At 48.0% G+C, this 22,826-nt stretch overlaps 2 protein-coding genes and 1 long non-coding RNA gene across 5 annotated transcripts in view; 2 read left to right on the top strand and 1 right to left on the bottom strand.

Moving 5' to 3' along the window:
* Positions 1-80, top strand: part of LOC311071684 (uncharacterized protein) — a 4,143-nt gene extending 4,063 nt beyond the window's left edge. The window contains exon 4 of one of the 2 annotated variants that reach the window (XM_084096162.1): positions 1-80. This exon is cut by the window's left edge and continues 431 nt beyond it. The gene's annotated coding sequence lies outside the window, so the exon portion shown is untranslated. The other variant, XM_084096163.1, reaches the window with a different exon arrangement.
* A 1,903-nt stretch (positions 81-1,983) lies between these two features.
* The window catches only part of dync1h1 (dynein, cytoplasmic 1, heavy chain 1), a 62,641-nt gene continuing 41,798 nt past the window's right edge, over positions 1,984-22,826 (bottom strand). For both annotated transcript variants that reach the window (XM_084096132.1, XM_084096133.1), the window contains exons 53-78: positions 22,610-22,727; positions 22,325-22,540; positions 21,889-22,101; positions 21,083-21,210; positions 20,156-20,309; positions 19,094-19,240; positions 18,749-18,899; positions 18,088-18,341; positions 17,083-17,217; positions 16,301-16,395; positions 15,043-15,217; positions 12,912-12,987; positions 12,402-12,562; positions 12,209-12,320; positions 11,839-11,899; positions 11,635-11,758; positions 11,220-11,333; positions 10,676-10,846; positions 8,913-9,130; positions 7,879-7,982; positions 7,099-7,304; positions 5,938-6,091; positions 5,721-5,863; positions 4,612-4,780; positions 2,508-2,632; positions 1,984-2,436 (exon numbers count right to left, since the gene is read on the bottom strand). In XM_084096132.1, coding sequence (XP_083952258.1) covers positions 2,308-2,436; positions 2,508-2,632; positions 4,612-4,780; positions 5,721-5,863; positions 5,938-6,091; positions 7,099-7,304; positions 7,879-7,982; positions 8,913-9,130; positions 10,676-10,846; positions 11,220-11,333; positions 11,635-11,758; positions 11,839-11,899; positions 12,209-12,320; positions 12,402-12,562; positions 12,912-12,987; positions 15,043-15,217; positions 16,301-16,395; positions 17,083-17,217; positions 18,088-18,341; positions 18,749-18,899; positions 19,094-19,240; positions 20,156-20,309; positions 21,083-21,210; positions 21,889-22,101; positions 22,325-22,540; positions 22,610-22,727 — 3,853 coding nt within the window. In that variant the 3' untranslated portion in view covers positions 1,984-2,307. The remainder of the gene's footprint in view (positions 2,437-2,507; positions 2,633-4,611; positions 4,781-5,720; positions 5,864-5,937; positions 6,092-7,098; positions 7,305-7,878; positions 7,983-8,912; positions 9,131-10,675; positions 10,847-11,219; positions 11,334-11,634; positions 11,759-11,838; positions 11,900-12,208; positions 12,321-12,401; positions 12,563-12,911; positions 12,988-15,042; positions 15,218-16,300; positions 16,396-17,082; positions 17,218-18,087; positions 18,342-18,748; positions 18,900-19,093; positions 19,241-20,155; positions 20,310-21,082; positions 21,211-21,888; positions 22,102-22,324; positions 22,541-22,609; positions 22,728-22,826) is intronic.
* LOC311071685 overlaps positions 19,762-22,826 on the top strand; it is a 307,177-nt gene continuing 304,112 nt past the window's right edge. The window contains exon 1 of the long non-coding RNA XR_014603912.1: positions 19,762-20,064. This is a non-coding gene — a long non-coding RNA (uncharacterized lncRNA). The remainder of the gene's footprint in view (positions 20,065-22,826) is intronic.

The following is a 22,826-nucleotide window of genomic DNA, read 5'->3' as shown; positions in this document are numbered from 1 at the left end:
GAGAGAGAGTAAATGAAGGCGCTTCTTCACCTCAGGGTTAACTGATGATGCCAAAGTTATTACAATAATAAATTATGACTAACAAACCTAACGTTCATTCATGATTTCTGACCTCTCTTGAGCATAGCCCAATCGTGTGTGTGTGTGTGTGAGTGTGAGAGTGTGTGTGTGTGAGAGTGTGTGTGTGTGAGAGTGTGTGTGTGTGAGAGTGTGTGTGTGTGTGAGAGTGTGTGTGTGTGAGAGTGTGTGTGTGAGAGTGTGTGTGTGAGAGTGTGTGTGTGAGAGTGTGTGTGTGAGAGTGTGTGTGTGTGAGAGTGTGTGTGTGAGAGTGTGTGTGTGTGTGAGAGTGTGTGTGTGTGTGAGAGTGTGTGTGTGTGTGAGAGTGTGTGTGTGTGTGAGAGTGTGTGTGTGAGAGTGTGTGTGTGAGAGTGTGTGTGTGAGAGTGTGTGTGTGAGAGTGTGTGTGAGAGTGTGTGTGAGTGTGTGTGTGTGTGTGTGTGTGTGTGTGAGAGAGAGTGTGTGTGTGTGAGAGAGAGTGTGTGTGTGAGAGAGTGTGTGTGTGTGAGAGAGTGTGTGTGTGTGAGAGAGTGTGTGTGAGAGAGAGTGTGTGTGAGAGAGATTTATTATTATTATTAAATCCAAAAGCTTTCCATAGAGATTCAAAGTGTCCATTGGAAGCAGTTCATCTAATGATGTTTAACAGTATGATGACCGTCGTCTGGAGTAGAGCCGGATCAGGGTCTCGTGTGTGTGTGTGTGTGTGTGTGTATAGATCATCTTCATATTCAGTGTTTGATGCATTTAAATGCTTGTTCGTCACTTTAAACAAAGTCTGTAGCAGCAAAACTAAAGTCCAGCTTCGGTTCCGGTTCTTTTGCTGATCATCTGCTCATGTCTCGATGAAAACACACTCAGCACTTCTTGTGTGTGTGTGTGTGTGTGTGTAAAGCTGCAGCTGAACCTGTAATCACTCGGATCACGATAAAGCTGTCAGAATCACATGATCTGGAGAAGCACATGATCTTTGCTCTTCAGGGGTCATTCCCGCTGCAGTGCCGGATCTGGACACACGGTGGCGCTGGAGGATCTGACTTACACACGTCTTCAATTGCGTTTAACTGAAGAACTCGCAGGCATTTCTCCATCAGCTTCCAGCTTTCATAGTGTTTATATGTTCAGATGGATTATATACTGTTATATGTTTTATATACTGTACAGGAGGGAAATGAAGGGTCTATAATTTATATGGTAGGGTTATTTTAATGGATAGAGACAGAATATCAACCAAAAAATCCAGAAAAACACATTATATAAAGGTTATAAATTGATTTGCATTTCAGTGAGTGAAATAAGTATCCGATCCCCAAACAAAACATAATTTAGCACTTGTGGAGAAACCCTTGTTGGCAAGCAGAGGTCAGACGGTCAGCAGGTTTGCACACGTCTCAGGAGGGATTCTGGGCCACTCTTTACAGATCCTCTAATCTGGGCAACTCAGAGTTTCGGCTCCTCCACAGATTCTCTACAGGGTTAGGGTTAGGGTGTGGACACTGGCTAGGTCTCGCCCATGCTGGTGGAGAGGATGAGTGGAAGATTCTGTGTCCACTGACATTAGGACTTTAGGAATACTTTCTTAAAGTGACAGGACTAACCCGTGTTCCACATGAGCGATCTGTGGGAGGCAGAACTCTTGCTGGCTGCTTGAGGATCTAATACTTATTTCACTCGATCAAACGCCAATAGATTTACAACCTTTATATAATGTGTTTTTCTGGATTTGTTTTGTTGATATTCTCTCTATCCGTTAAAATAAACCCACCAAAAGTTATAGACCCTTCCTTTCTTTGTAAGTGGGCGAACTTACTAAATCAGCAGAGGATCAAATAATTATTTCCCCGCTGTATATAGTCTATTCTGACTTATGAATTCACATGCATGTTTTAAGGATCCTTCAGGCACACATGAATAACATTCAGACACAAAATACACTTCAGGAATATTTTAGCTTTATTGAAAACCACCAATCATGCAAAACTTATCAACTTCCATTTCTCCATCTAAAACACACACTTCTCATCTGTTCCACTAAAACATCTGTGTGAGAAACACACACAGTCCATCGTCCAACATGCGTCTGACCTTCTGACCTCGTCCCATTAAAGACACACAGTTATGATTTCTCTACTCAGTTACGATTACACTACACACAGTTACGATTACACTACACTAAACTATACTGAGGAATGCTGGGTAAAGAGAAGCGCTCAAGCTCTTCCTCTACACTGAGGCATGCTGGGTAAAGCGTGTTCTACTCGGTGCACAGGACCGCGACCCCGCGCTCGTAGAAGTGATGCGGGTCTTCCTTGGTGGCGATGTCAAAGTCAACGGTGAAGATGAGGTCGGCTCGCGTGAAGTTCAGATACACGGGCAGTGTGACCTGCAGAGAGAGAGAGAGTGAGTGGGCGAGAGTGTGTGTGTGTGTGTGTGTGTGTGTGTGTCTCCACTCACCATGTTCCTCTTCTCGCTGTTGCTCTGCTTCATCCAGCGTAGTTGTGTCAGGGGGAGGTCAGTGGAGATGGTGGTGGACAGAGAGAGCTTGTTGTTCGCACACACAGCTCCCTGCAGCTTCAGACCTGCACACACACACACATCAGCAGAGCTCCCTCAGACACCTTTTCACTCACTCTCTCTCACCCACTCACACTCACCCACTCACACTCACCCACTCACACTCACCCACTCACACTCACCCACTCACACTCACCCACTCACACTCACCCACTCACACTCACCCACTCACACTCACCCACTCACTCTCACCCACTCACTCTCACCCACTCACTCTCACCCACTCACACTCACCCACTCACACTCACCCCAATCACACTCACCCCAATCACACTCACCCCAATCACACTCACACCCAATCACACTCACTCACTCTCACCCACTCACCCTCACCCACTCACTCACCCTCACCCACTCACCCTCACCCACTCACACTCACACTCACCCACTCACACTCACCCACTCACTCACACTCACCCACTCACACTCACCCCAATCACACTCACTCACTCTCACCCACTCACCCTCACCCACTCACTCACCCTCACCCACTCACCCTCACCCTCACCCTAACCCACTCACCCTCACCCAATCACACTCACCCTCACCCACTCACCCAATCACACTCACTCTCACTCACTCACCCAATCACACTCACCCACTCACCCTCACCCACTCACACCCACTCACTCACTCACCCTCACCCACTCACCCTCACCCACTCACCCAATCACACCCACTCACTCACCCTCACCCACTCACTCACTCTCACCCACTCACCCTCACCCACTCACCCTCACCCACTCACCCTCACCCACTCACCCTCACCCACTCACCCTCACCCAATCACACCCACTCACTCACCCTCACCCACTCACCCAATCACACCCACTCACTCACCCTCACCCACTCACCCAATCACACCCACTCACTCACCCTCACCCACTCACCCAATCACACCCACTCACTCACCCTCACCCACTCACCCTCACCCACTCACCCAATCACACCCACTCACCCTCACCCACTCACTCACCCTCACCCACTCACTCACCCTCACCCACTCACCCTCACCCACTCACCCTCACCCACTCACCCTCACCCACTCACCCTCACCCAATCACACCCACTCACTCACCCTCACCCACTCACCCAATCACACCCACTCACTCACCCTCACCCACTCACCCAATCACACCCACTCACTCACCCTCACCCACTCACCCTCACCCACTCACCCAATCACACCCACTCACCCTCACCCACTCACTCACCCTCACCCACTCACCCTCACCCACTCACCCTCACCCACTCACCCTCACCCACTCACCCTCACCCACCCTCACCCAATCACACCCACTCACTCACCCTCACCCACTCACCCAATCACACCCACTCACTCACCCTCACCCACTCACCCAATCACACCCACTCACTCACCCTCACCCACTCACCCAATCACACCCACTCACTCACCCTCACCCACTCACCCTCACCCACTCACCCAATCACACCCACTCACCCTCACCCACTCACTCACCCTCACCCACTCACCCTCACCCACTCACCCTCACCCAATCACACCCACTCACTCACCCTCACCCACTCACCCAATCACACCCACTCACTCACCCTCACCCACTCACCCAATCACACCCACTCACTCACCCTCACCCACTCACCCAATCACACCCACTCACTCACCCTCACCCACTCACCCTCACCCACTCACCCAATCACACCCACTCACCCTCACCCACTCACTCACCCTCACCCACTCACCCAATCACACCCACCCACTCACTCACCCTCACCCACTCACCCAATCACACCCACTCACTCACCCTCACCCACTCACCCTCACCCACTCACTCACCCTCACCCACTCACCCAATCACACCCACTCACTCACCCTCACCCACTCACCCAATCACACCCACTCACTCACCCTCACCCACTCACCCAATCACACTCACTCACTCTCACCCACTCTCTCACTCACCCACTCTCACAGACACACTCTCACTCTCACTCACACACTCACCCTTGATGCCGAAGCTGCAGGCGTCGAGGGCTGCTCCCTGTGCTGATGTGACGTTGACCTCGAGACACAGTTCCTCCAGGGACCAGCTGTTGGCCTGAGCCACGTACTGGCGGGTGGCAGTGATGTAGGCCTCGGGCACGAACAGGCTCCCCAGGGTCACATGGATGTTCTGGAGAACAACACATTCAGCATCACACCCAGTGGAGGAAACATACATGTCAATGTGCTCTCTAGCCCTAAACATCAACACGATGAGTTTTATTAACACTTCAAAAGAACTTCCTAACAATCTCCATTACTTTTAATTCATTTTACACACAAAAAAGTCTTGACCACCTGATCACAACCACTAGAATATGGAAACAACTTTTGCTGTTCCTTCAGATTATAAATTATGTTCTTCCTCAGAGTTTCTGTCGTTCTAAAATCAAGATACATTTACTGGAGAAGCAGCAAAATGACTGAAGATATTAAGTCTGTTTCTGAGAAATTGAACTTGAACTTAAAACAAGAACAAATATTTGCCAATGGAGGGAAAACAGGACAGATATTTGTTCTCATTTTAAAGCACAACATTTTGATCAACTTCTCTAATTTCTTCAGTCATTTTGCTTCTCCAGTAAATATATCTTGATTTAAGAATGTTTAGATATTTGTGCTGGAAATTAAAATCATTTTTTGCACTGCTGGTGGACACATTTGTGAGTTTGTGTTAAAACCCCAAAAAAATATTGGTCAATGGAGTCAGAAGAATACACTTGATTCAAAGGGAAAACAAGAGTATTTTTCTGACTCCATTGGCAGATATTAGTTCTCGTTTTAAACACAAACTCACTTCATTTTGTTGAGTTTTTTGGAAATCAAGACTTAATATCTTCATTCATTTTGCTTCTTCTCCAGTAAATATTTAACAATGTTTAGATATTTGTGCTGGAAAACAAGACAGAACCACTGAGGAAGAACATCATTTAATGCTCTGCATTTATGAACCGAACACTTTTCCGCTGAGCACTGTTGTGTTTTTAGAGCTGCTTCACTGAATGGAACTCAGTTAGCACTGATTGTGTTTTTAGTTTTCCTCATCGAGTGTGTAGTGTTCTCTCGGACACCTTGAGCTCTTTAGCGCCCCCAGTGGCCGCGCCCTGCGAGATCTGCTGCAGCTGCTGGATCCTCTCGCTGAAGTCCGACACCCACTGGATCACCGTCATGGCCGCCGGGACGGTGTAGCGACACCAGCTGCGCGGGAGGATGCCTGAGGAAACAGGACAGGGTTAGTGATGAGAGCAAGGGGTCAGGGGACAGAGTAAGGGGTCAGAGGTCAGCTACCTTTGACCAGGTCGTTGATGAGCGTGCGCAGGTCGTTGGTCTGCTTCTTCTTGCCCTCACACACATGAACCACATCCGTCAGATCCTGACGCACGTCCTGCAGCATCCGAGACCCCATCTTCACCTCACGCTCGAAGAAGCGGAACAGCGGGTCCTGTGGAGGAACACATCATGAGGAGGGTGTGTGTGTGTGTGTGTGTGTGTGTGTGTGTGTGTGTGTGTGACCCCCATCTTCACCTCATACTCAAAGAAGTGGAAGAGCGGGTCATGTGGAGGAACAGTTCATGTTTATTGATGTAGAAGTGTGTTTTGTTTTGCATGTAAGGAGGTGACTCCAGGTATCCTGAGAGGATGGGCATGGGTATTCGTGCATCTCATCACCGTACTGTGCGCACGTTCACCAGCGCGTTTCAAGTGTGACAAGATTTGCCCGAACGGACCAATTATCTGCACAATACGACTGAAGCGCAGTAACCTGGTTCCCTAAGGATTCAACCCCAATCCCAATGAAGACGAAAACATTCATTTTCTGGTTGTCATACTCTTATTAAGTTACAATTAAAGTTAGTGAGTCCATGCTAACGTACAAACCTAAATAGCTAACTGTCCTCACATCATGTATAGTAGGCCGAAAACAGCCATCTGTGATCGCCAACACGAGGCTTCTCCCGCTTGCATTGTGTTCTGAAAACCCTTGCTTCCAAATTAATCTCGTTAACTACCATATTTATTTAAAAATCATTTATATATCCCTCCATGGCATATTTAAGTCCCACTTGAATGCTCCTCGATGAGAGGTGGTCCTTCTGTGTCCAAAATGCATCAAAAACATCTTGAGACGAGGTTTTCACACTGACAGCTGTCATCGTAAGACAGTTAGCAACTCTGTTTGTGTGTCCGAGATAGCAACAGTAACTAAGGGGGGCGGGGCTTACCGATAGGTCAATTGTCAAAAACATAAAACTTAAATATCGATTCTATACATCGGTTGTCGGCACATAAACATGCAAATAATTGGTATCGGTTATCAAAAAAAGAGTCAATGTCTAATCTAAAACATTAAAACAAGTGTTTCTCCAAGTTTTGGAGGGCTTGACTGTGCCTGACTGTGATCAGGGTGAGCTGCAGAAACCCTGAGGCCCGAGGCCCTTCCCAGCATACCTTGATGTTCTCCACGGTGCGCTTGAGCGGGCTGACGGCCTCGGGGATCAGCAGGAGCCAGTTGCGAGCGGTGGACAGGAGCGTTCTCATCCAGGCCGGCTGAGCGTCAGTCGTGGACGTCGAGCGCTTCTTCTCCGTCTCGTACGCCAGGTCGTCCTCATCCTCCAACATCTGCATCTTCAACAGCTTCCCCATCATGTCAATGCCTGAGCGCGAGGGACACGCCCACAGGAAGTGAGGTGCACGAGGGACACGCCCACAGGAAGTGAAGGAGGAAGATCAAATTAACCGTTGATCAAATTACATTGATGATGTAACTGACGCGGTTTTGTTTTAGTTGGCTTTAAAAATTGGTGCAATGACACATGACCAATCCTGCACATCGGTCAGAGATGAGTGTGTGTGTGTCTGTGTGTGTGTGTGTGTGTGTGTGTGTGTGTGTGTGTGTGTGTGTGTGAGAAAGCGCTCAGCACTCGCTCAGATCAAGTTGAGCGTCTGGTGTTTTTGATGAACAATATTGTAGATGTGAGCAGAAGTGAGTGTTTCTGAATGTCAGTTTGCTGTAGTGCGTTCATGTAGTTCATTACGCTGTGTGTTGAAGTGTGTTTTCTCAGGTTCCTGATGCACAAACACAGTTTTAGAATATAATTAAAATTTTGATAATACTTAAAGAAATTCCAAATTAGCTTCTCAGCCATTTTGACAGTCCTAGTCTGCGCAGAAGTTTGAGTTTGGCGTGAATGAACGAGAGAGAGTGTGTGTGTGAGAGAGCGCTCGTACCCTGAGTCGTGAGCAGGACCTTCTCTGCGTTACTCGGCAGCCCGAGCCATGATGGAGTCTGAGTGTCCGGCAGCAGCTCCACCCAATGGATGAACTCCTCACGTCTGACCGACACACACACACACACACGTCATTCACCAGCGTCTCGTACAGCACTGAACTCGTCACAGGAATAGCAGTGTTCATGTTTCAAAATTCATCATTTATGAAATTATTTCATATTCTGCAGTAAAGCAGCTCTACAGAAGACACTCGAGTCATTACTCAGATCAGTGTTGATGCAGTTCTATAACTGTGTCTCTACAGAAGACAATAAGAGTCATTTAGCTCAATTTAGTTCAATTTGATTCAAGTTTATCCCCAGAATTTAATCTGATTCAGCTGTTCATCACAGGGTTAGGGTTAGGCTGGGGTTGTGAAGGAGCGGCACAAATAAATCAGAGAATAATGTTATCCGAGAAGATTATTCTGTGTTCGGCCCGATCCCAGAGTTCCCAGCGTTCCCAGCTGTGGCAGAACCAGCCGAGAGTGAGGAGTGCAGGAGAGGGTTTCTATCGGCCTCCTCTCATGCTGATGGGACAGATCGTTGATTGGATTATTTGAACGTGCTCCTCACAAACTTTGTTTAATAAAACATTTACCGATGTTTGGTGAACTTTCACAGACAAAATCCTTTTCATGTGAAATACACGCATATTTTTTATACCGCTTCAGATGTTCGTGTAAATTTGCCACTTTGACCAGGAAAAAGCCGCTTGGTTTGACAGTGTTGTGTGAGCGGAGCTTATAGAGCGTTTCTACTTACTGAACTACTGTCCTCCGTAGAGCTGAACTCATTCACAACTGATGAACTTTACACTGTTATTGAGCTGGACTGAACCAACACTGATCTGAGTAATCTTCTGTAGAGCTGAATCTGAGTTTGAGTCTCGTATCTGATGAGGTTCATCACTGATCGTGTTCCTCACTGAAGCTGTGTGAATCTGCGCTGTAGAGATAAACATGTGATGCAGAGACATTAGGGTTAGGCTGACCGGATGCCGTCGGGCATCTTGATGTCCTTGTGCCCGTCCACTTTGAGCGCCAGCTTGAACTCGCTGTCGAAGCTGCTGGTGGTGAAGAGCCGATCCAGGAACGTGTTCAGGAGCCGCTGGTCGAACTCGTTATCGATGCGCCCGCCGTAGATCGACTGAGCCATCAAAGTCTTCAGCGCCGCCCACGGGATCTTATCAGGAGAGATGTTCTGCCGGCCCTGAGGAGAGCGACAGGTGTAACACACACACACACACACACACACACACTGAGGAGAGCGACAGGCGTTACACACACACACTGAGGAGAGCGACAGGCGTTACACACACACACTGAGGAGAGCGACAGGCGTTACACACACACACACACTGAGGAGAGCGACAGGTGTTACACACACACACACACTGAGGAGAGCGACAGGCGTTACACACACACACACACACACTGAGGAGAGCGACAGGCGTTACACACACACACACACACACTGAGGAGAGCGACAGGCGTTACACACACACACTGTGGAGAGCGACAGGTGTTACACACACACACACTGAGGAGAGCGACAGGCGTTACACACACACACTGTGGAGAGCGACAGGTGTTACACACACACACACACACACTGTGGAGAGCGACAGGTGTTACACACACACACTGAGGAGAGCGACAGGCGTTACACACACACACTGTGGAGAGCGACAGGTGTTACACACACACACTGAGGAGAGCGACAGGCGTTACACACACACACTGTGGAGAGCGACAGGTGTTACACACACACACACACACACACACTGTGGAGAGCGACAGGTGTTACACACACACACTGAGGAGAGCGACAGGCGTTACACACACACACACACACTGTGGAGAGCGACAGGTGTTACACACACACTGAGGAGAGCGACAGGTGTTACACACACACACACACACTGTGGAGAGCGACAGGTGTTACACACACACACACACACTGTGGAGAGCGACAGGTGTTACACACACACACACACTGAGGAGAGCGACAGGCGTTACACACACACACACACACACACTGTGGAGAGCGACAGGTGTTACACACACCCTGATGAGAGCGACAGGCGTTACACACACACACCCTGAGGAGAGCGACAGGTGTTTTACACACACACACACACACACACACTGTGGAGAGCGACAGGTGTTACACACACACCCTGAGGAGAGCGACAGGTGTTTTACACACACACACACACACACTGTGGAGAGCGACAGGTGTTACACACACACACACACTGAGCAGAGCGACAGGTGTTTTACACACACCCTGATGAGAGCGACAGGTGTTACACACACACACACACTGAGCAGAGCGACAGGTGTTTTACACACACACTATGGAGAGCGACAGGTGTTACACACACACACACACACACTGAGCAGAGCGACAGGTGTTTTACACACACCCTGATGAGAGCGACAGGTGTTACACACACACACACACTGAGCAGAGCGACAGGTGTTTTACACACACCCTGATGAGAGCGACAGGCGTTACACACACACACACACTGAGCAGAGCGACAGGTGTTTTACACACACCCTGATGAGAGCGACAGGTGTTACACACACACACACACACTGAGCAGAGCGACAGGTGTTTTACACACACCCTGATGAGAGCGACAGGTGTTACACACACACACACACACACTGAGCAGAGCGACAGGTGTTTTACACACACCCTGATGAGAGCGACAGGTGTTACACACACACACACACACACTCTCACCTTCGCCGTATCATCCAGCCAGGTGTCGATGGTGTCACAGGCGGAGCGCAGGTCAGACTCTCCGAACTCGTATTTCTTGGACCAGCCGAGCGGAGCGTAACGGAGCCGCTCCTGGATGACGGCGTGGAACCAGGCCAGGAGGAAGTAGAGGCGCGCGCGCTCGTTCGGGGACTGAGGGAAGAACAACAAGATGAACATGTGACAACAATCGACACGATGCTGAAGCTCACGGTGACACACACACTGGCAGCAGAGATGAGCAGAAACACTACATGCATATCTTTATTTTATTTCTAACCCCACATACCAGCACACCTTACATTAGGTGTCCTAATTATTATTATTATTACTAATAACATTTACTAATTTAGCAGATGCTTTTATCCAAAGCGACTTATGGGTTAGGGTTAGATCCCGCAGACAGATCAGATCCCGCAGGTATAACAGATCCCGCAGAGAGATCAGATCCCGCAGATATATCAGATCCCGCAGGTATATCAGATCCCACAGAGAGATCGGATCAGATGTGTTTCTGCGGACTCACCTTACACATGCGCGCCACAGGAATATTGCTGAAGGTGCGCAGCATGTTGGCCTTCATACCCGGAGGAGGCTCGAACACGAAGATGCGCCCGGCACGCAGCAGGTTCACCGGCACCTGAGGGAGAACATCAATCATCAGATGAGGCATTCATGACACGTGACACAGACGAGCACAGGAAGTGATGCGGGTCGGCGCCAATCGCCCCATGGTTAACGCGCCGACATATAGCGCAACTGCGCCTCCGGCGACCCGATTCCCGGCTCGGGGTCCTTTGCCGATCCCCTTCCCCTCTCTCTCCACCCCACGCTTTCCTGTCAAAATCTCTACTGTCCTATCAAATAAAGGCACAAAAAGACCAAAAACATAACTTGCAAAAAAAAAATAAAAAAAATAAAAAAAGGAAGTGATGCGGGACCTTCGGGTTGATCTCCATGGTGAGGAAGAGCCGGAAACTGGAGTGCGGTTGCATGGAGTGGAGTTTCTTCTCCAGCTGCATCAGCCAACCAGGAGCCAGATGCACGTTCTCCAGCATCACCCACCTGAAACACACACACACACACACAGGTGAGAGCAGCTCGTGAGCACCGGAGGAGTGTGTGCTGGTCGGACGCTCTCTCACCTGCCCGACTTCACCGCTGTGTTGATGTCTCGGTCCGCCTTATTAAACCCTTCAGCAGAACCTGCAGACGGACACACAAGAGTTCAGCTTAGGTTTGCTAACTTTCCATATCATGCAATTCTGAGAAAGTTAGAATTTTGAGTTTATTTCTCGCAATTGCATGTTTATCTCACAATTGTGACTTTATATCATGCCATTCTGAGATAAAAAGTCACAATTACCTTTTACATTTTGTATTCCCTGGCAGAAACAAGCTTCCACCGCTGAATCCAGTGTGTTATATATATCTGCATGTGTGTTATATATATCTGCATGTGTGTTACATCTGCATGCGCGTTACATCTGCATGTGTGTGTTTGTGAGGTCTCACCGATGGAGATGGAGGTGATGTGTTTGTTCTGCTCAGCGGCGAGATCCCTCACTAGACCGCTAGCATCGTACCCGGGCACAGAACACATCAGCACCGGCGTCCCCGGCTTCACCTGCATACACACACGAGCACTGAAGCAGGAGCAGCTCGCGTCTCACACACACACACACACACACACACACACGCCTCTTACCTCGCTGTCCACGATGTTGGCCAGGTCCAGCGGCTGATCGATGATGGCCATGAAGTTTTCTCCCAGGATTCTGGACACAAAGATGTGTGACATGGCCAGCAGACGATCGGGTCTGAACGCCTGGATCAGCAGCAGCTGGTGGACGGCCTGACCAATCACAGCTGAGGACACACACACGCGTCACTTCTGCAGGCGCTCACAGGACGTCAGGTCAAGTCAGCTTTATTTATACAGCGCTTTTTACAACACAGGCTGTTTCACAGCAGCTTTACTGAGATAACAGGAGAATAATGCAAAGTTTGTGTCCAGAAGAGAATAGCGTCTCAGTCCAGCTGAAGGAAGTTCAGAGATGGGTCATTTTTTTTCTCGTAAAAACTTTTGGTTAATTTACATATACAGCCGCTCTGGAGTAAACCGTGATGTCATCGTCCAGCTCAGTTCAGTTCTCATCATTGTGTCAGTGCAGGAGAGCAATAATATTGGTGAATATTAAATGTGTCGTTCACTCACTGGACGCCTTCTCTTCGCTCCACAGGTACGGCACCGACAGCTCAGGCGAGTTGCTCTCCAGCCACATGAAGAATTGCTGGAACACAGAAGGGGTCAGAGATTGATCAGAGAGGGGTCAGGTGATCAGAGGGGTCAGGTGATCAGAGGGGTCAGGTGATCAGAGGGGTCAGGTGATCAGAGGGGTCAGAGAGGGGTCAGGTGATCAGAGAGGGGTCAGGTGATCAGAGAGGGGTCAGGTGATCAGAGAGGGGTCAGGGGGTCAGAGAGGGGTCAGGTGATCAGAGAGGGGTCAGAGATTGATCAGAGAGGGGTCAGGTGATCAGAGGGGTCAGGTGATCAGAGGGGTCAGGTGATCAGAGGGGTCAGGTGATCAGAGGGGTCAGAGAGGGGTCAGGTGATCAGAGAGGGGTCAGGTGATCAGAGAGGGGTCAGGTGATCAGAGAGGGGTCAGGGGGTCAGAGAGGGGTCAGGTGATCAGAGAGGAGTCAGGGGGTCAGAGAGGGGTCAGGTGATCAGAGAGGGGTCAGGTGATCAGAGGGGTCAGGTGATCAGAGAGGGGTCAGGTGATCAGAGGGGTCAGGTGATCAGAGGGGTCAGGTGATCAGAGGGGTCAGAGAGGGGTCAGGTGATCAGAGAGGGGTCAGGTGATCAGAGAGGGGTCAGGTGATCAGAGAGGGGTCAGGGGGTCAGAGAGGGGTCAGGTGATCAGAGAGGAGTCAGGGGGTCAGAGAGGGGTCAGGTGATCAGAGAGGGGTCAGGTGATCAGAGAGGGGTCAGGGGGTCAGGTGATCAGAGAGGGGTCAGGTGATCAGAGAGGGGTCAGGGGGTCAGGTGATCAGAGAGGGGTCAGGGGGTCAGAGAGGAGTCAGGGGGTCAGAGAGGGGTCAGGTGATCAGAGAGGGGTCAGGTGATCAGAGAGGGGTCAGGTGATCAGAGAGGGGTCAGGTGATCAGAGAGGGGTCAGGTGATCAGAGAGGGGTCAGGTGGTCAGGTGATCAGAGAGGGGTCAGGTGGTCAGAGAGGGGTCAGGTGATCAGAGAGGGGTCAGGTGATCAGAGAGGGGTCAGGTGATCAGAGAGGGGTCAGGTGGTCAGAGAGGGGTCAGGGGGTCAGGTGATCAGAGAGGGGTCAGGGGGTCAGAGAGGAGTCAGGGGGTCAGAGAGGGGTCAGGTGATCAGAGAGGGGTCAGGTGATCAGAGAGGGGTCAGGTGATCAGAGAGGGGTCAGGTGGTCAGAGAGGGGTCAGGTGATCAGAGAGGGGTCAGGTGATCAGAGAGGGGTCAGGTGGTCAGAGAGGGGTCAGGTGGTCAGAGAGGGGTCAGGTGATCAGAGAGGGGTCAGGTGGTCAGGTGATCAGAGAGGGGTCAGGGGGTCAGAGAGGAGTCAGGGGGTCAGAGAGGGGTCAGGTGATCAGAGAGGGGTCAGGTGATCAGAGAGGGGTCAGGTGATCAGAGAGGGGTCAGGTGGTCAGGTGATCAGAGAGGGGTCAGGTGGTCAGAGAGGGGTCAGGTGATCAGAGAGGGGTCAGGTGATCAGAGAGGGGTCAGGTGGTCAGAGAGGGGTCAGGGGGTCAGGTGATCAGAGAGGGGTCAGGGGGTCAGAGAGGAGTCAGGGGGTCAGAGAGGGGTCAGGTGATCAGAGAGGGGTCAGGTGATCAGAGAGGGGTCAGGTGATCAGAGAGGGGTCAGGTGGTCAGGTGATCAGAGAGGGGTCAGGTGGTCAGAGAGGGGTCAGGTGATCAGAGAGGGGTCAGGTGATCAGAGAGGGGTCAGGTGATCAGAGAGGGGTCAGGTGGTCAGAGAGGGGTCAGGTGGTCAGAGAGGGGTCAGGTGGTCAGAGAGGGGTCAGGTGATCAGAGAGGGGTCAGGTGATCAGAGAGGGGTCAGGTGATCAGAGAGGGGTCAGGTGGTCAGGGGATCAGAGAGGGGTCAGGTGATCAGAGAGGGGTCAGGTGATCAGAGAGGGGTCAGGTGGTCAGAGAGGGGTCAGGTGGTCAGAGAGGGGTCAGGTGATCAGAGAGGGGTCAGGTGATCAGAGAGGGGTCAGGTGATCAGAGGGGTCAGGTGATCAGAGAGGGGTCAGGGGGTCAGAAGCGCTGTGTGAGCTCAGACACAGGTGTAGAGTGGCTCACCTCGTCCGCCTGGACGGTGGACACCAGGTCTTTGAAGGCCGGCACTCGGCTGAGGCGCACCATGGCTTCAGCCTGCTCTCCGCTCAGACCCTTCACCTTCGGCACACTCGCCCCGCTCAACACGATCTCCTTCCCACGCAAGTAGTGCTGGAACTCTGCGTCGTACGAGGGTTCGCTGGGAGACACGAGCACAGAGCGGGAGAGACATCAGGCCTTCATGTGTCGCTGTATAACCACTCAGACCTTCACTGAACCTCAGCCTCAGAGTCTGTGATTATAGTGCGTTTGGATGAGAAGATTTCTGTCCCTCCATTAAAAGTCTATTCAAACTAGGGGTGTGCGATATTGACAAAAAAAATTATATCTCGATATTTTCTGGGATTTTATCAATAATGATAATTAGATGATATTTTGCTGAGTGGTTTTATTGTGTTGGTTCCTGTGCAGGGTTAGGACCGTGGACAGCTGACTCCTAACGTTTGTGATATTCTTCATATTCTATATGCTGGTCAGTTTGCAGCAGTATCATCTTTTACAATAAGATTAAATGATTTTTAAAATGTAAGTCACTTAATATTACCTTCTTGTTTATTACCTTCAGTTGCTCATCATCTACAGAGACATGCACTGAAACGGGTCGCTGTGATCAGAGCTGATCTTGAGGAGGTAAAGCGTGTTGTTTTACAACCATTGAGGAATTTTAACCAAAGTATGTTACAAGCTTTACATGAAGATCCTAAAGAATCACACAACTTGTGGAAAATGGGCATCCAATGACCCCTTTCAATGATAATAAAATAAATACATGCGAATGGAGCCGTTTAATTCACACAATCGCTTTATATGATGAACAGATTGAATTTAGGCTTTTATTCACATATGAAGGTTGATCAGCGACTCAAACATGGAAAACAGAAGCTCAAGAAACAATCATGTTCACTCCTGTGATTGACACCAGAGCACTAATCATGTTCACTCCTGTGATTGACACCACAGCACTAATCATGTTCACTCCTGTGATTGACACCAGAGCACTAATCATGTTCACTCCTGTGATTGACACCAGAGCACTAATCATGTTCACTCCTGTGATTGACACCAGAGCACTAATCATGTTCACTCCTGTGATTGACACCAGAGCACTAATCATGTTCACTCCTGTGATTGACACCAGAGCACTAATCATGTTCACTCCTGTGATTGACACCAGAGCACTAATCATGTTCACTCCTGTGATTGACACAGTAATGGTCAGTACCTGGTCAGGCCCTTCAGGTTGATGCGGGCGAGCAGCACAGCGAACGTGATGTGGTCCTGATGCAGCATCCCTCGAGCCACGCGGTTAAACGCGCCCTGCAGAGGAACACACCACACACACACACACACACACTCAAACATGTCCTGAATAAAGGCCCTTCTCACAGCGCAGACGAGCATGAGCAGCACCAGTCTGATGTTATACACGTCATCTGTGGATCTTTGAGCAGTTTCATGTGTTCACTGTTGCTGTATTTCAGTGTATTGCCCTATCAGCATTATTACATGGCAGATACAAATTAAACATTTAACAACATGATATCATTAATACAATATAATAAAAACAAACATGGTAAAACTTTACAATAAGGTTCATTAGTTAACATTAGCTAATGTATTAACTAACATAAACTAACAATGAGCAATACATTTATTATAGTATTTATTAATCTGTTAATATTAGTTAATAAAAATACAGCTGTTTATAGTTTGTTCATGTTAGTTCACAGTGCATTAACTAATGTTATCTAATACAACCTTTGATTTTAATAATGTATTAGTAAATGTTTAAATTAATATTATTTATGATCAATAATGACACATTGATCATTCTTAGTTCATGTTATTTAAGGTAGTTAACTAATGAACCGTATAGTAAAGTGTTACCACAAACATTTTATAAAATTCACGTTTATTGAAGCTCAGCAGAAAAAAAGAAAGAGCTGAAGTGTGTTTTCCTGATTTCACACGTGCATGTGTGTGTCTGAGAGTTGTGGGTCTCACCTGGAACAGGTCTTTGGTGATGTGCGTCAGACGCTGCGTGTGGTCGCTCACACTCTTCAGGTTCGAGTTCTCGTACAACACGGTGTGGTAGATGTCCAGGAAGAAGTGCAGCGAGTACTGATAGAGGAAGTGCATCTGCGGGGCGAGAGACAGATCCGGCATGAGGAGCGGCGCTGGGGGAACTCAAAGTAACTCGAGTTATGTAATCAGATTACTTTTCCAAGTAACTAGCAAAGTAACACTACTTTTAAAATTTACAACAAAATACCTGAGTTACTTTTTCAAATAAGTATTTGCAAGTTACTTTTCTCATTTATTGACTGACAGTTCTCTTGTCCTCATGTTGAGAGAAATTGTGAGTAAGTGCAGAGGCGTTGTGTGTGTGTGTGAGTGTGTGTGTGTGTAAACATGGTTATTGTAGTTCTAGACTAAATGTGAGCGTGCAATCTCACAATCTCTGCAATCTTTACTCTGTCTTGCACAAAAATATTCATTATTCCTCAAAATGAATGAAATCAGTGAAATGCAAAATCAGAATAATACGCAAACCTACAATAATTAAATATATATATATAAAAAAATGAATTTTTATGCATTTAATCTCACTTTATTGACCAATGTATTTGGTGCTGACCTTCGATAGTTCAGTTACACCATAAGCAAAAATGACTTTGATTGAAATGATTTTTTGTTTATTATTGGTGAAATGTTAAACTTTCTACACATGAATTAGCATTTCCTTCAGTCTGAGGATTATTTTTTCACTTTTGGTCTGAAAGGGTCTTTACATCTGCCCAAAAATATAACTTTTTTGCTATATAAAAAAAAAAAAATCCCAGCCCAGGTGAGAAATGTGACGCAAAAGTAACGTAATGCATTACTTTTCTTAAAAAGTAACTAACACAATTAGTTACGTTTTAATGGAGTAACGCAATATTGTAACGCATTACTTTTCAAAGTAACTTTCCCCAACACTGATGAAGAGTGACACACACACACACACACCTGGTTGAGGGCCTCCATGGTGAAGTAGATGCTGCTGCAGGCCGAGGCCAGGGACAGGTACTGCTGCGACACCGACTCCACCTCCTGCATCACGATGTCGGTCTCCTCCACCTTCCTCGTCACCTCCGCCGCCTCCTTCTTCAGGTTCTCCAGGGTCGTGATGATGGTGTCGTCGTCCAGGATACGACCCTTGACCTCGTTCAGGGCCTGCAGGAGAGACTTCTCCAGCTGACGCAGACGCAGCTGGAACTCGCCTGAGCGGATCCAACACAACCACGTTACTTTTACACTCGACTGAAGCATAAGAACATCATGTGTGCAGATACTGAGGAAACATGCTGAGGTCACACTCGCTTCTCTGAGAAACAGCTCCTTTACTCTGACATGTGTGTTTCCGTGTTGGAACGTCTGTTTTTGTTTTGATCTGTGCGATACTTCACGTTGCCAATTGTCAACTGCGCTCGTTCCTGTTGTGTGTCCTCAAATCCAGTCTGAGGGGGACACCACAATCTCCCATATTTTACATTTGGACTGCAGTACCTATTCCCACCACTAGCTGGCACTCTTACAGACTACACCTTTAACACTTCAGCACGTCCATCACGAGTGGATCTCAGCGTTCTCCCTCATCCTCATCCTCCTCATCCTCATCATCACTCACCCTGGAGCTTCAGCAGGTCCGAGCGCTTCTCGTCCACGTCAGGTCGCTCGGCCTTCAGGACCTCGTTCAGGCACTGGCTCTGGAGGCTGCTGCGGGTCACCGTGAAGTTCACAAAGGTCACGCGAGAGCAAAGGTCGGGAGGGAACTCCACCTGCAGAGACCGCACAATTCAAGCGTTGTGTCATGCTGTGCAATTCATCAGAAAAATAACTGTGCCGTGATTAAATATTACTTGATGAATTTAATGATTTAAAAAAAAAATCACAGGCATTAAACAAGTCAGAAAAAATTCAATAATAGCGCTGGGAGAAACACATCCATTCATCAACGAGCGATTCTTTTTACCGTTGGGTCTCGTGTGGACAGGAAGATGACGAAGGACGGGGACAGATCGATGTCCTGATCCCCGAGAGTGATGAGCACTCGGCCACCGGTGCGCCGGACCTCTCGGTTCAGCACCGGGTTCAGGATCGGGTCGTAGCTCTCCACGTCCTGACACACACACACACACACACACACACACACACACACACGAGAGGGAGGACAGATGGGGGTCAGGGTTCCAACAGAAACTGTAACATGAAGTTCCAGGACTTAAGGACTTTAAGCTCTACTTATTTTGGTTTTCAAGGATTACAATCAGAGATCTCACTTATCAAACAATATCTTTATCATCTTTCAAATTTCAAAAAAAGGTAAACCGATAAATATAATAAATACTAATAAAACAAAGTCATTCTGAATCAGTCAGTGAGTGAGTGAGTGAGTGAGTCAGTAGTGTGTGAGTGAGTCAGTGAGTGAGTGAGTGAGTGAGTGAGTCAGTAGTGTGTGTGTGAGTGAGTGAGTGTGTGTGTGTGTGTGTGTGTGTGTGTGTGAGTGAGTGAGTCAGTAGTGTGTGAGTGAGTGAGTGAGTCAGTAGTGTGTGAGTGAGTGAGTGAGTGTGTGTGTGTGAGTGAGTCAGTAGTGAGTGAGTGAGTGAGTCAGTAGTGAGTGAGTCAGTGAGTAGTGAGTGAGTGAGTGAGTGAGTGAGTGAGTCAGCAGTGAGTGAGTGAGTGAGAAGTGAGTGAGTCAGTGAGTGAGTGAGTGAGTGAGTCAGTGAGTGAGTGAGTGAGTCAGTAGTGAGTGAGTCAGAGAGTGAGTGAGTGAGTCAGTGAGTGAGTGAGTCAGTGAGTGAGTGAGTCAGTGAGTGAGTGAGTGAGTGAGTGAGTGAGTCAGTGAGAAGTGAGTGAGTGAGTCAGTGAGGAGTGAGTGAGTGAGGAGTGAGTGAGTGAGTGAGTAGTGAGTGAGTGAGTGAGTAGTGAGTGAGTCAGTGAGGAGTGAGTGAGTCAGTGAGTCAGTGAGTAGTGAGTGAGTGAGTGAGTGAGTGAGTGAGTGAGTGAGTGAGTGAGTGAGTGAGTATATCTGTACCTGCACCAGCAGAGGGTTGCCGAAACGCAGAGCACTCTCCAGATTCTTCCTGAAGGCATCGTCCAGAAAGCTGGTGCGCGTGATCTTCCGGTCCTTGTACTCGTTCATGATGAACTCTGTGGCCTGACCCGACGGGTCGATGATCAGCGGATACCTGCAGGATGGGACACGCGTCAGAGTCCGTCAATGACCCAGCAAACCGCTGTTTGTTTGGTTTTAATGCCATGCCAGCTTTTAATGGCGATACATTTATGATAAACCATATCAGGATTAGGGCTGTCAAATAAAAATTAGAATTTCAAATATTCATCGCATAAAAAAAACTAAAAAAAACTGCACATTTGCATGTAAAAACTATGCACCAGAATGTATATATATATATATATATATATATATATATATATATATATATATATATATATATATATATATATATATATATATATATATATATATATATATACACACACACACACACTTTTAATAGTGAATGTAATTTCATTTCAATAAAAGATGCGATGCTTGATTTTGTTTATATTTGCTAACTGCGCTCACTGGCGCCCTCTTGTGGACACAGCAGACTATACAGTACTTTATCCTCTAATATGAAGCATTGCCTTTGTAATTCAAAAAGAATTCGAATTTTGCTACTATTTAAGAAAGAAATTCTAATTAAGTTTTTCAGACATTTTGACAGCCTTAACCAGGATTTATTTTAATTTCTTGCAAAGTGTAAAAAAGTTTTTTTATGCGAATAAACCCATGTTCGGGGATAAAGGATTTAAAAAAAAAAAAAAAATCTTCTCCTAAACTCTCGTGTGATCCTGGAACAGGTCTAGACCGTCTGGAGCATCTCTGTGAAGGTGTGTGTGTGCGCGCGTGTGTGTGTGTGCGTGTGCGTGAAGTGTCTGAAGTGTTGCTGCTCACCGGTTGAACCTCTTCAGCATGATGGCGTTCTCCGTGCACAGGTCGTCGGCTGGCAGAGAGTTAGCCTGCCAGCGCAGCCTCTCGTCAGCGTTAGACAGATACTCCGTCCTGGCGATGTCTGTGCGGAACTACAGATCAGGAGGAGATCACAGGTTAGAGAACTACACAGAAGATCATCACAGGGTTAAAGAACCGGGAACTGCAGGAAAAGCAGTAGAGCACAGATTCATAATCTCCATCTGCTGTTAGTCCTCCTCCTGATAATAATCACAAATGTTCACCGCTACTACATTTCTGTAAATCAGTTTTTGTGAATAATGAGTTTCTCTGACTGATGTTCTAGTCTTCATCCACACCGGCTAACAGCAGATGGAGATCATCAGTCGGTAATCTACTGCTATTCCTGCAGTTTTCTTTTTCTGAGTGTGAAATGTTTAATTTTCTGTAGAATTTGAAACACTGAATTTGTAAAGTGAAATAAAATGGACCGAAATGTGCCTGTCGAATATTATAGGTTGTATTTTTAAACAGAATGAACATTTTGGAAGTGAAATCTGAAAGGTGAATATGAATTATTGAATTTTTAATAATGAAAATTTGAGTGAAATGTTTTGAATTTAAATATTCACAGCTTGAATATACAACCATGTTGCATTTCAGCCCATAAAAATGCAATCCATTAAAATGCGAGCACTGATAATGCAATGCATATTCTTTTCAATTAGTGCAATTCAACAAGCTTTTTTGTTTCAAAAACATTCGTCATTATTCTTCTTCCACACGAAAGCGTCTGGTGCCGTCAGTACCTGCACGTTGGCCTGCTGGAGGTGATGGGACCAGGTGGTGAACAGGTTCTGCCTCATCTGCTGGTCGAAGTAGCCGGCGTACGCCACGAACGCAGCGGAGAGCAGACAGTCGCCCGCGATCGTGGACATCTGGTTCTTAAAGGTCTCGCTGGTCTTTTCCCAGCGCTCCCGCTCGGCTGATAAACTCTTCAGCAGCGCTGTGCTGCGGTTCACCTGCACACACACACACACACACACGAAGAAGAGATGGAGATCTCATTTTTTTTAATCAGTTGTTCTACAATCTTTAAATCTCTTAAAACTTATTTTTTAGGTGTTGCTTTTATGCGATTATTTTGTTAGTGTCACTCATATGTTCTTCTTAAATTGATTTGATAGCATGTTTTATGTATTCTTCTTATTTTAAAGACGCAGTGAAGTGTGTTATCAGCCGCACCTTCGCCTCCACGGCGGCCAGATCGGCTTTGATGGCCTGCGCTTCTGAGATTAGCACGGCGTACTCCTCCTTGTAGCGCGCGATGCTAGCCTCCAGGTCCCGGATCATCTGCTCCACCTCCTCCGCCTTGGTCTTGTTGTCTGTGGCGTCGTCCTCCAGCTTCTGCAGCTCGTTCCTCAGGGGCTCCACACGCTTCAGCATGTCTGCGTAATTCAGCTGAACACAGAGCCAGAGGTCAGGGGTCAGGGGTCAGAGGTCGGGGGGGGTCAGAGGTCAGTGCCGTACCTGAGCGATCGCCCACTTGACCATCGGCCCGCAGGCCAGAGACGCGCGGTTGACCTGCTCGTAGTTGTAGCTGGGGTTGGACATGTAGTTCTTCTTCATCTTCTCCCGGATGGAGTCGCTAGGACACGCAGAGAGTGTGTTAGCACGAGCCGACGGGTGTCAGACACACAGCAGAACCACACAGTGTCCCAACCACACGCCATCAAAGGCGTCGCTG

This window comes from Abramis brama (assembly GCF_963993115.1).
Source record: "Abramis brama genome assembly, chromosome: 21".
Lineage (NCBI taxonomy): Eukaryota > Metazoa > Chordata > Actinopteri > Cypriniformes > Leuciscidae > Abramis > Abramis brama.
Note: the sequence above shows the minus strand (reverse complement) of the source record. Positions and strands in the feature narration are given on the sequence as shown.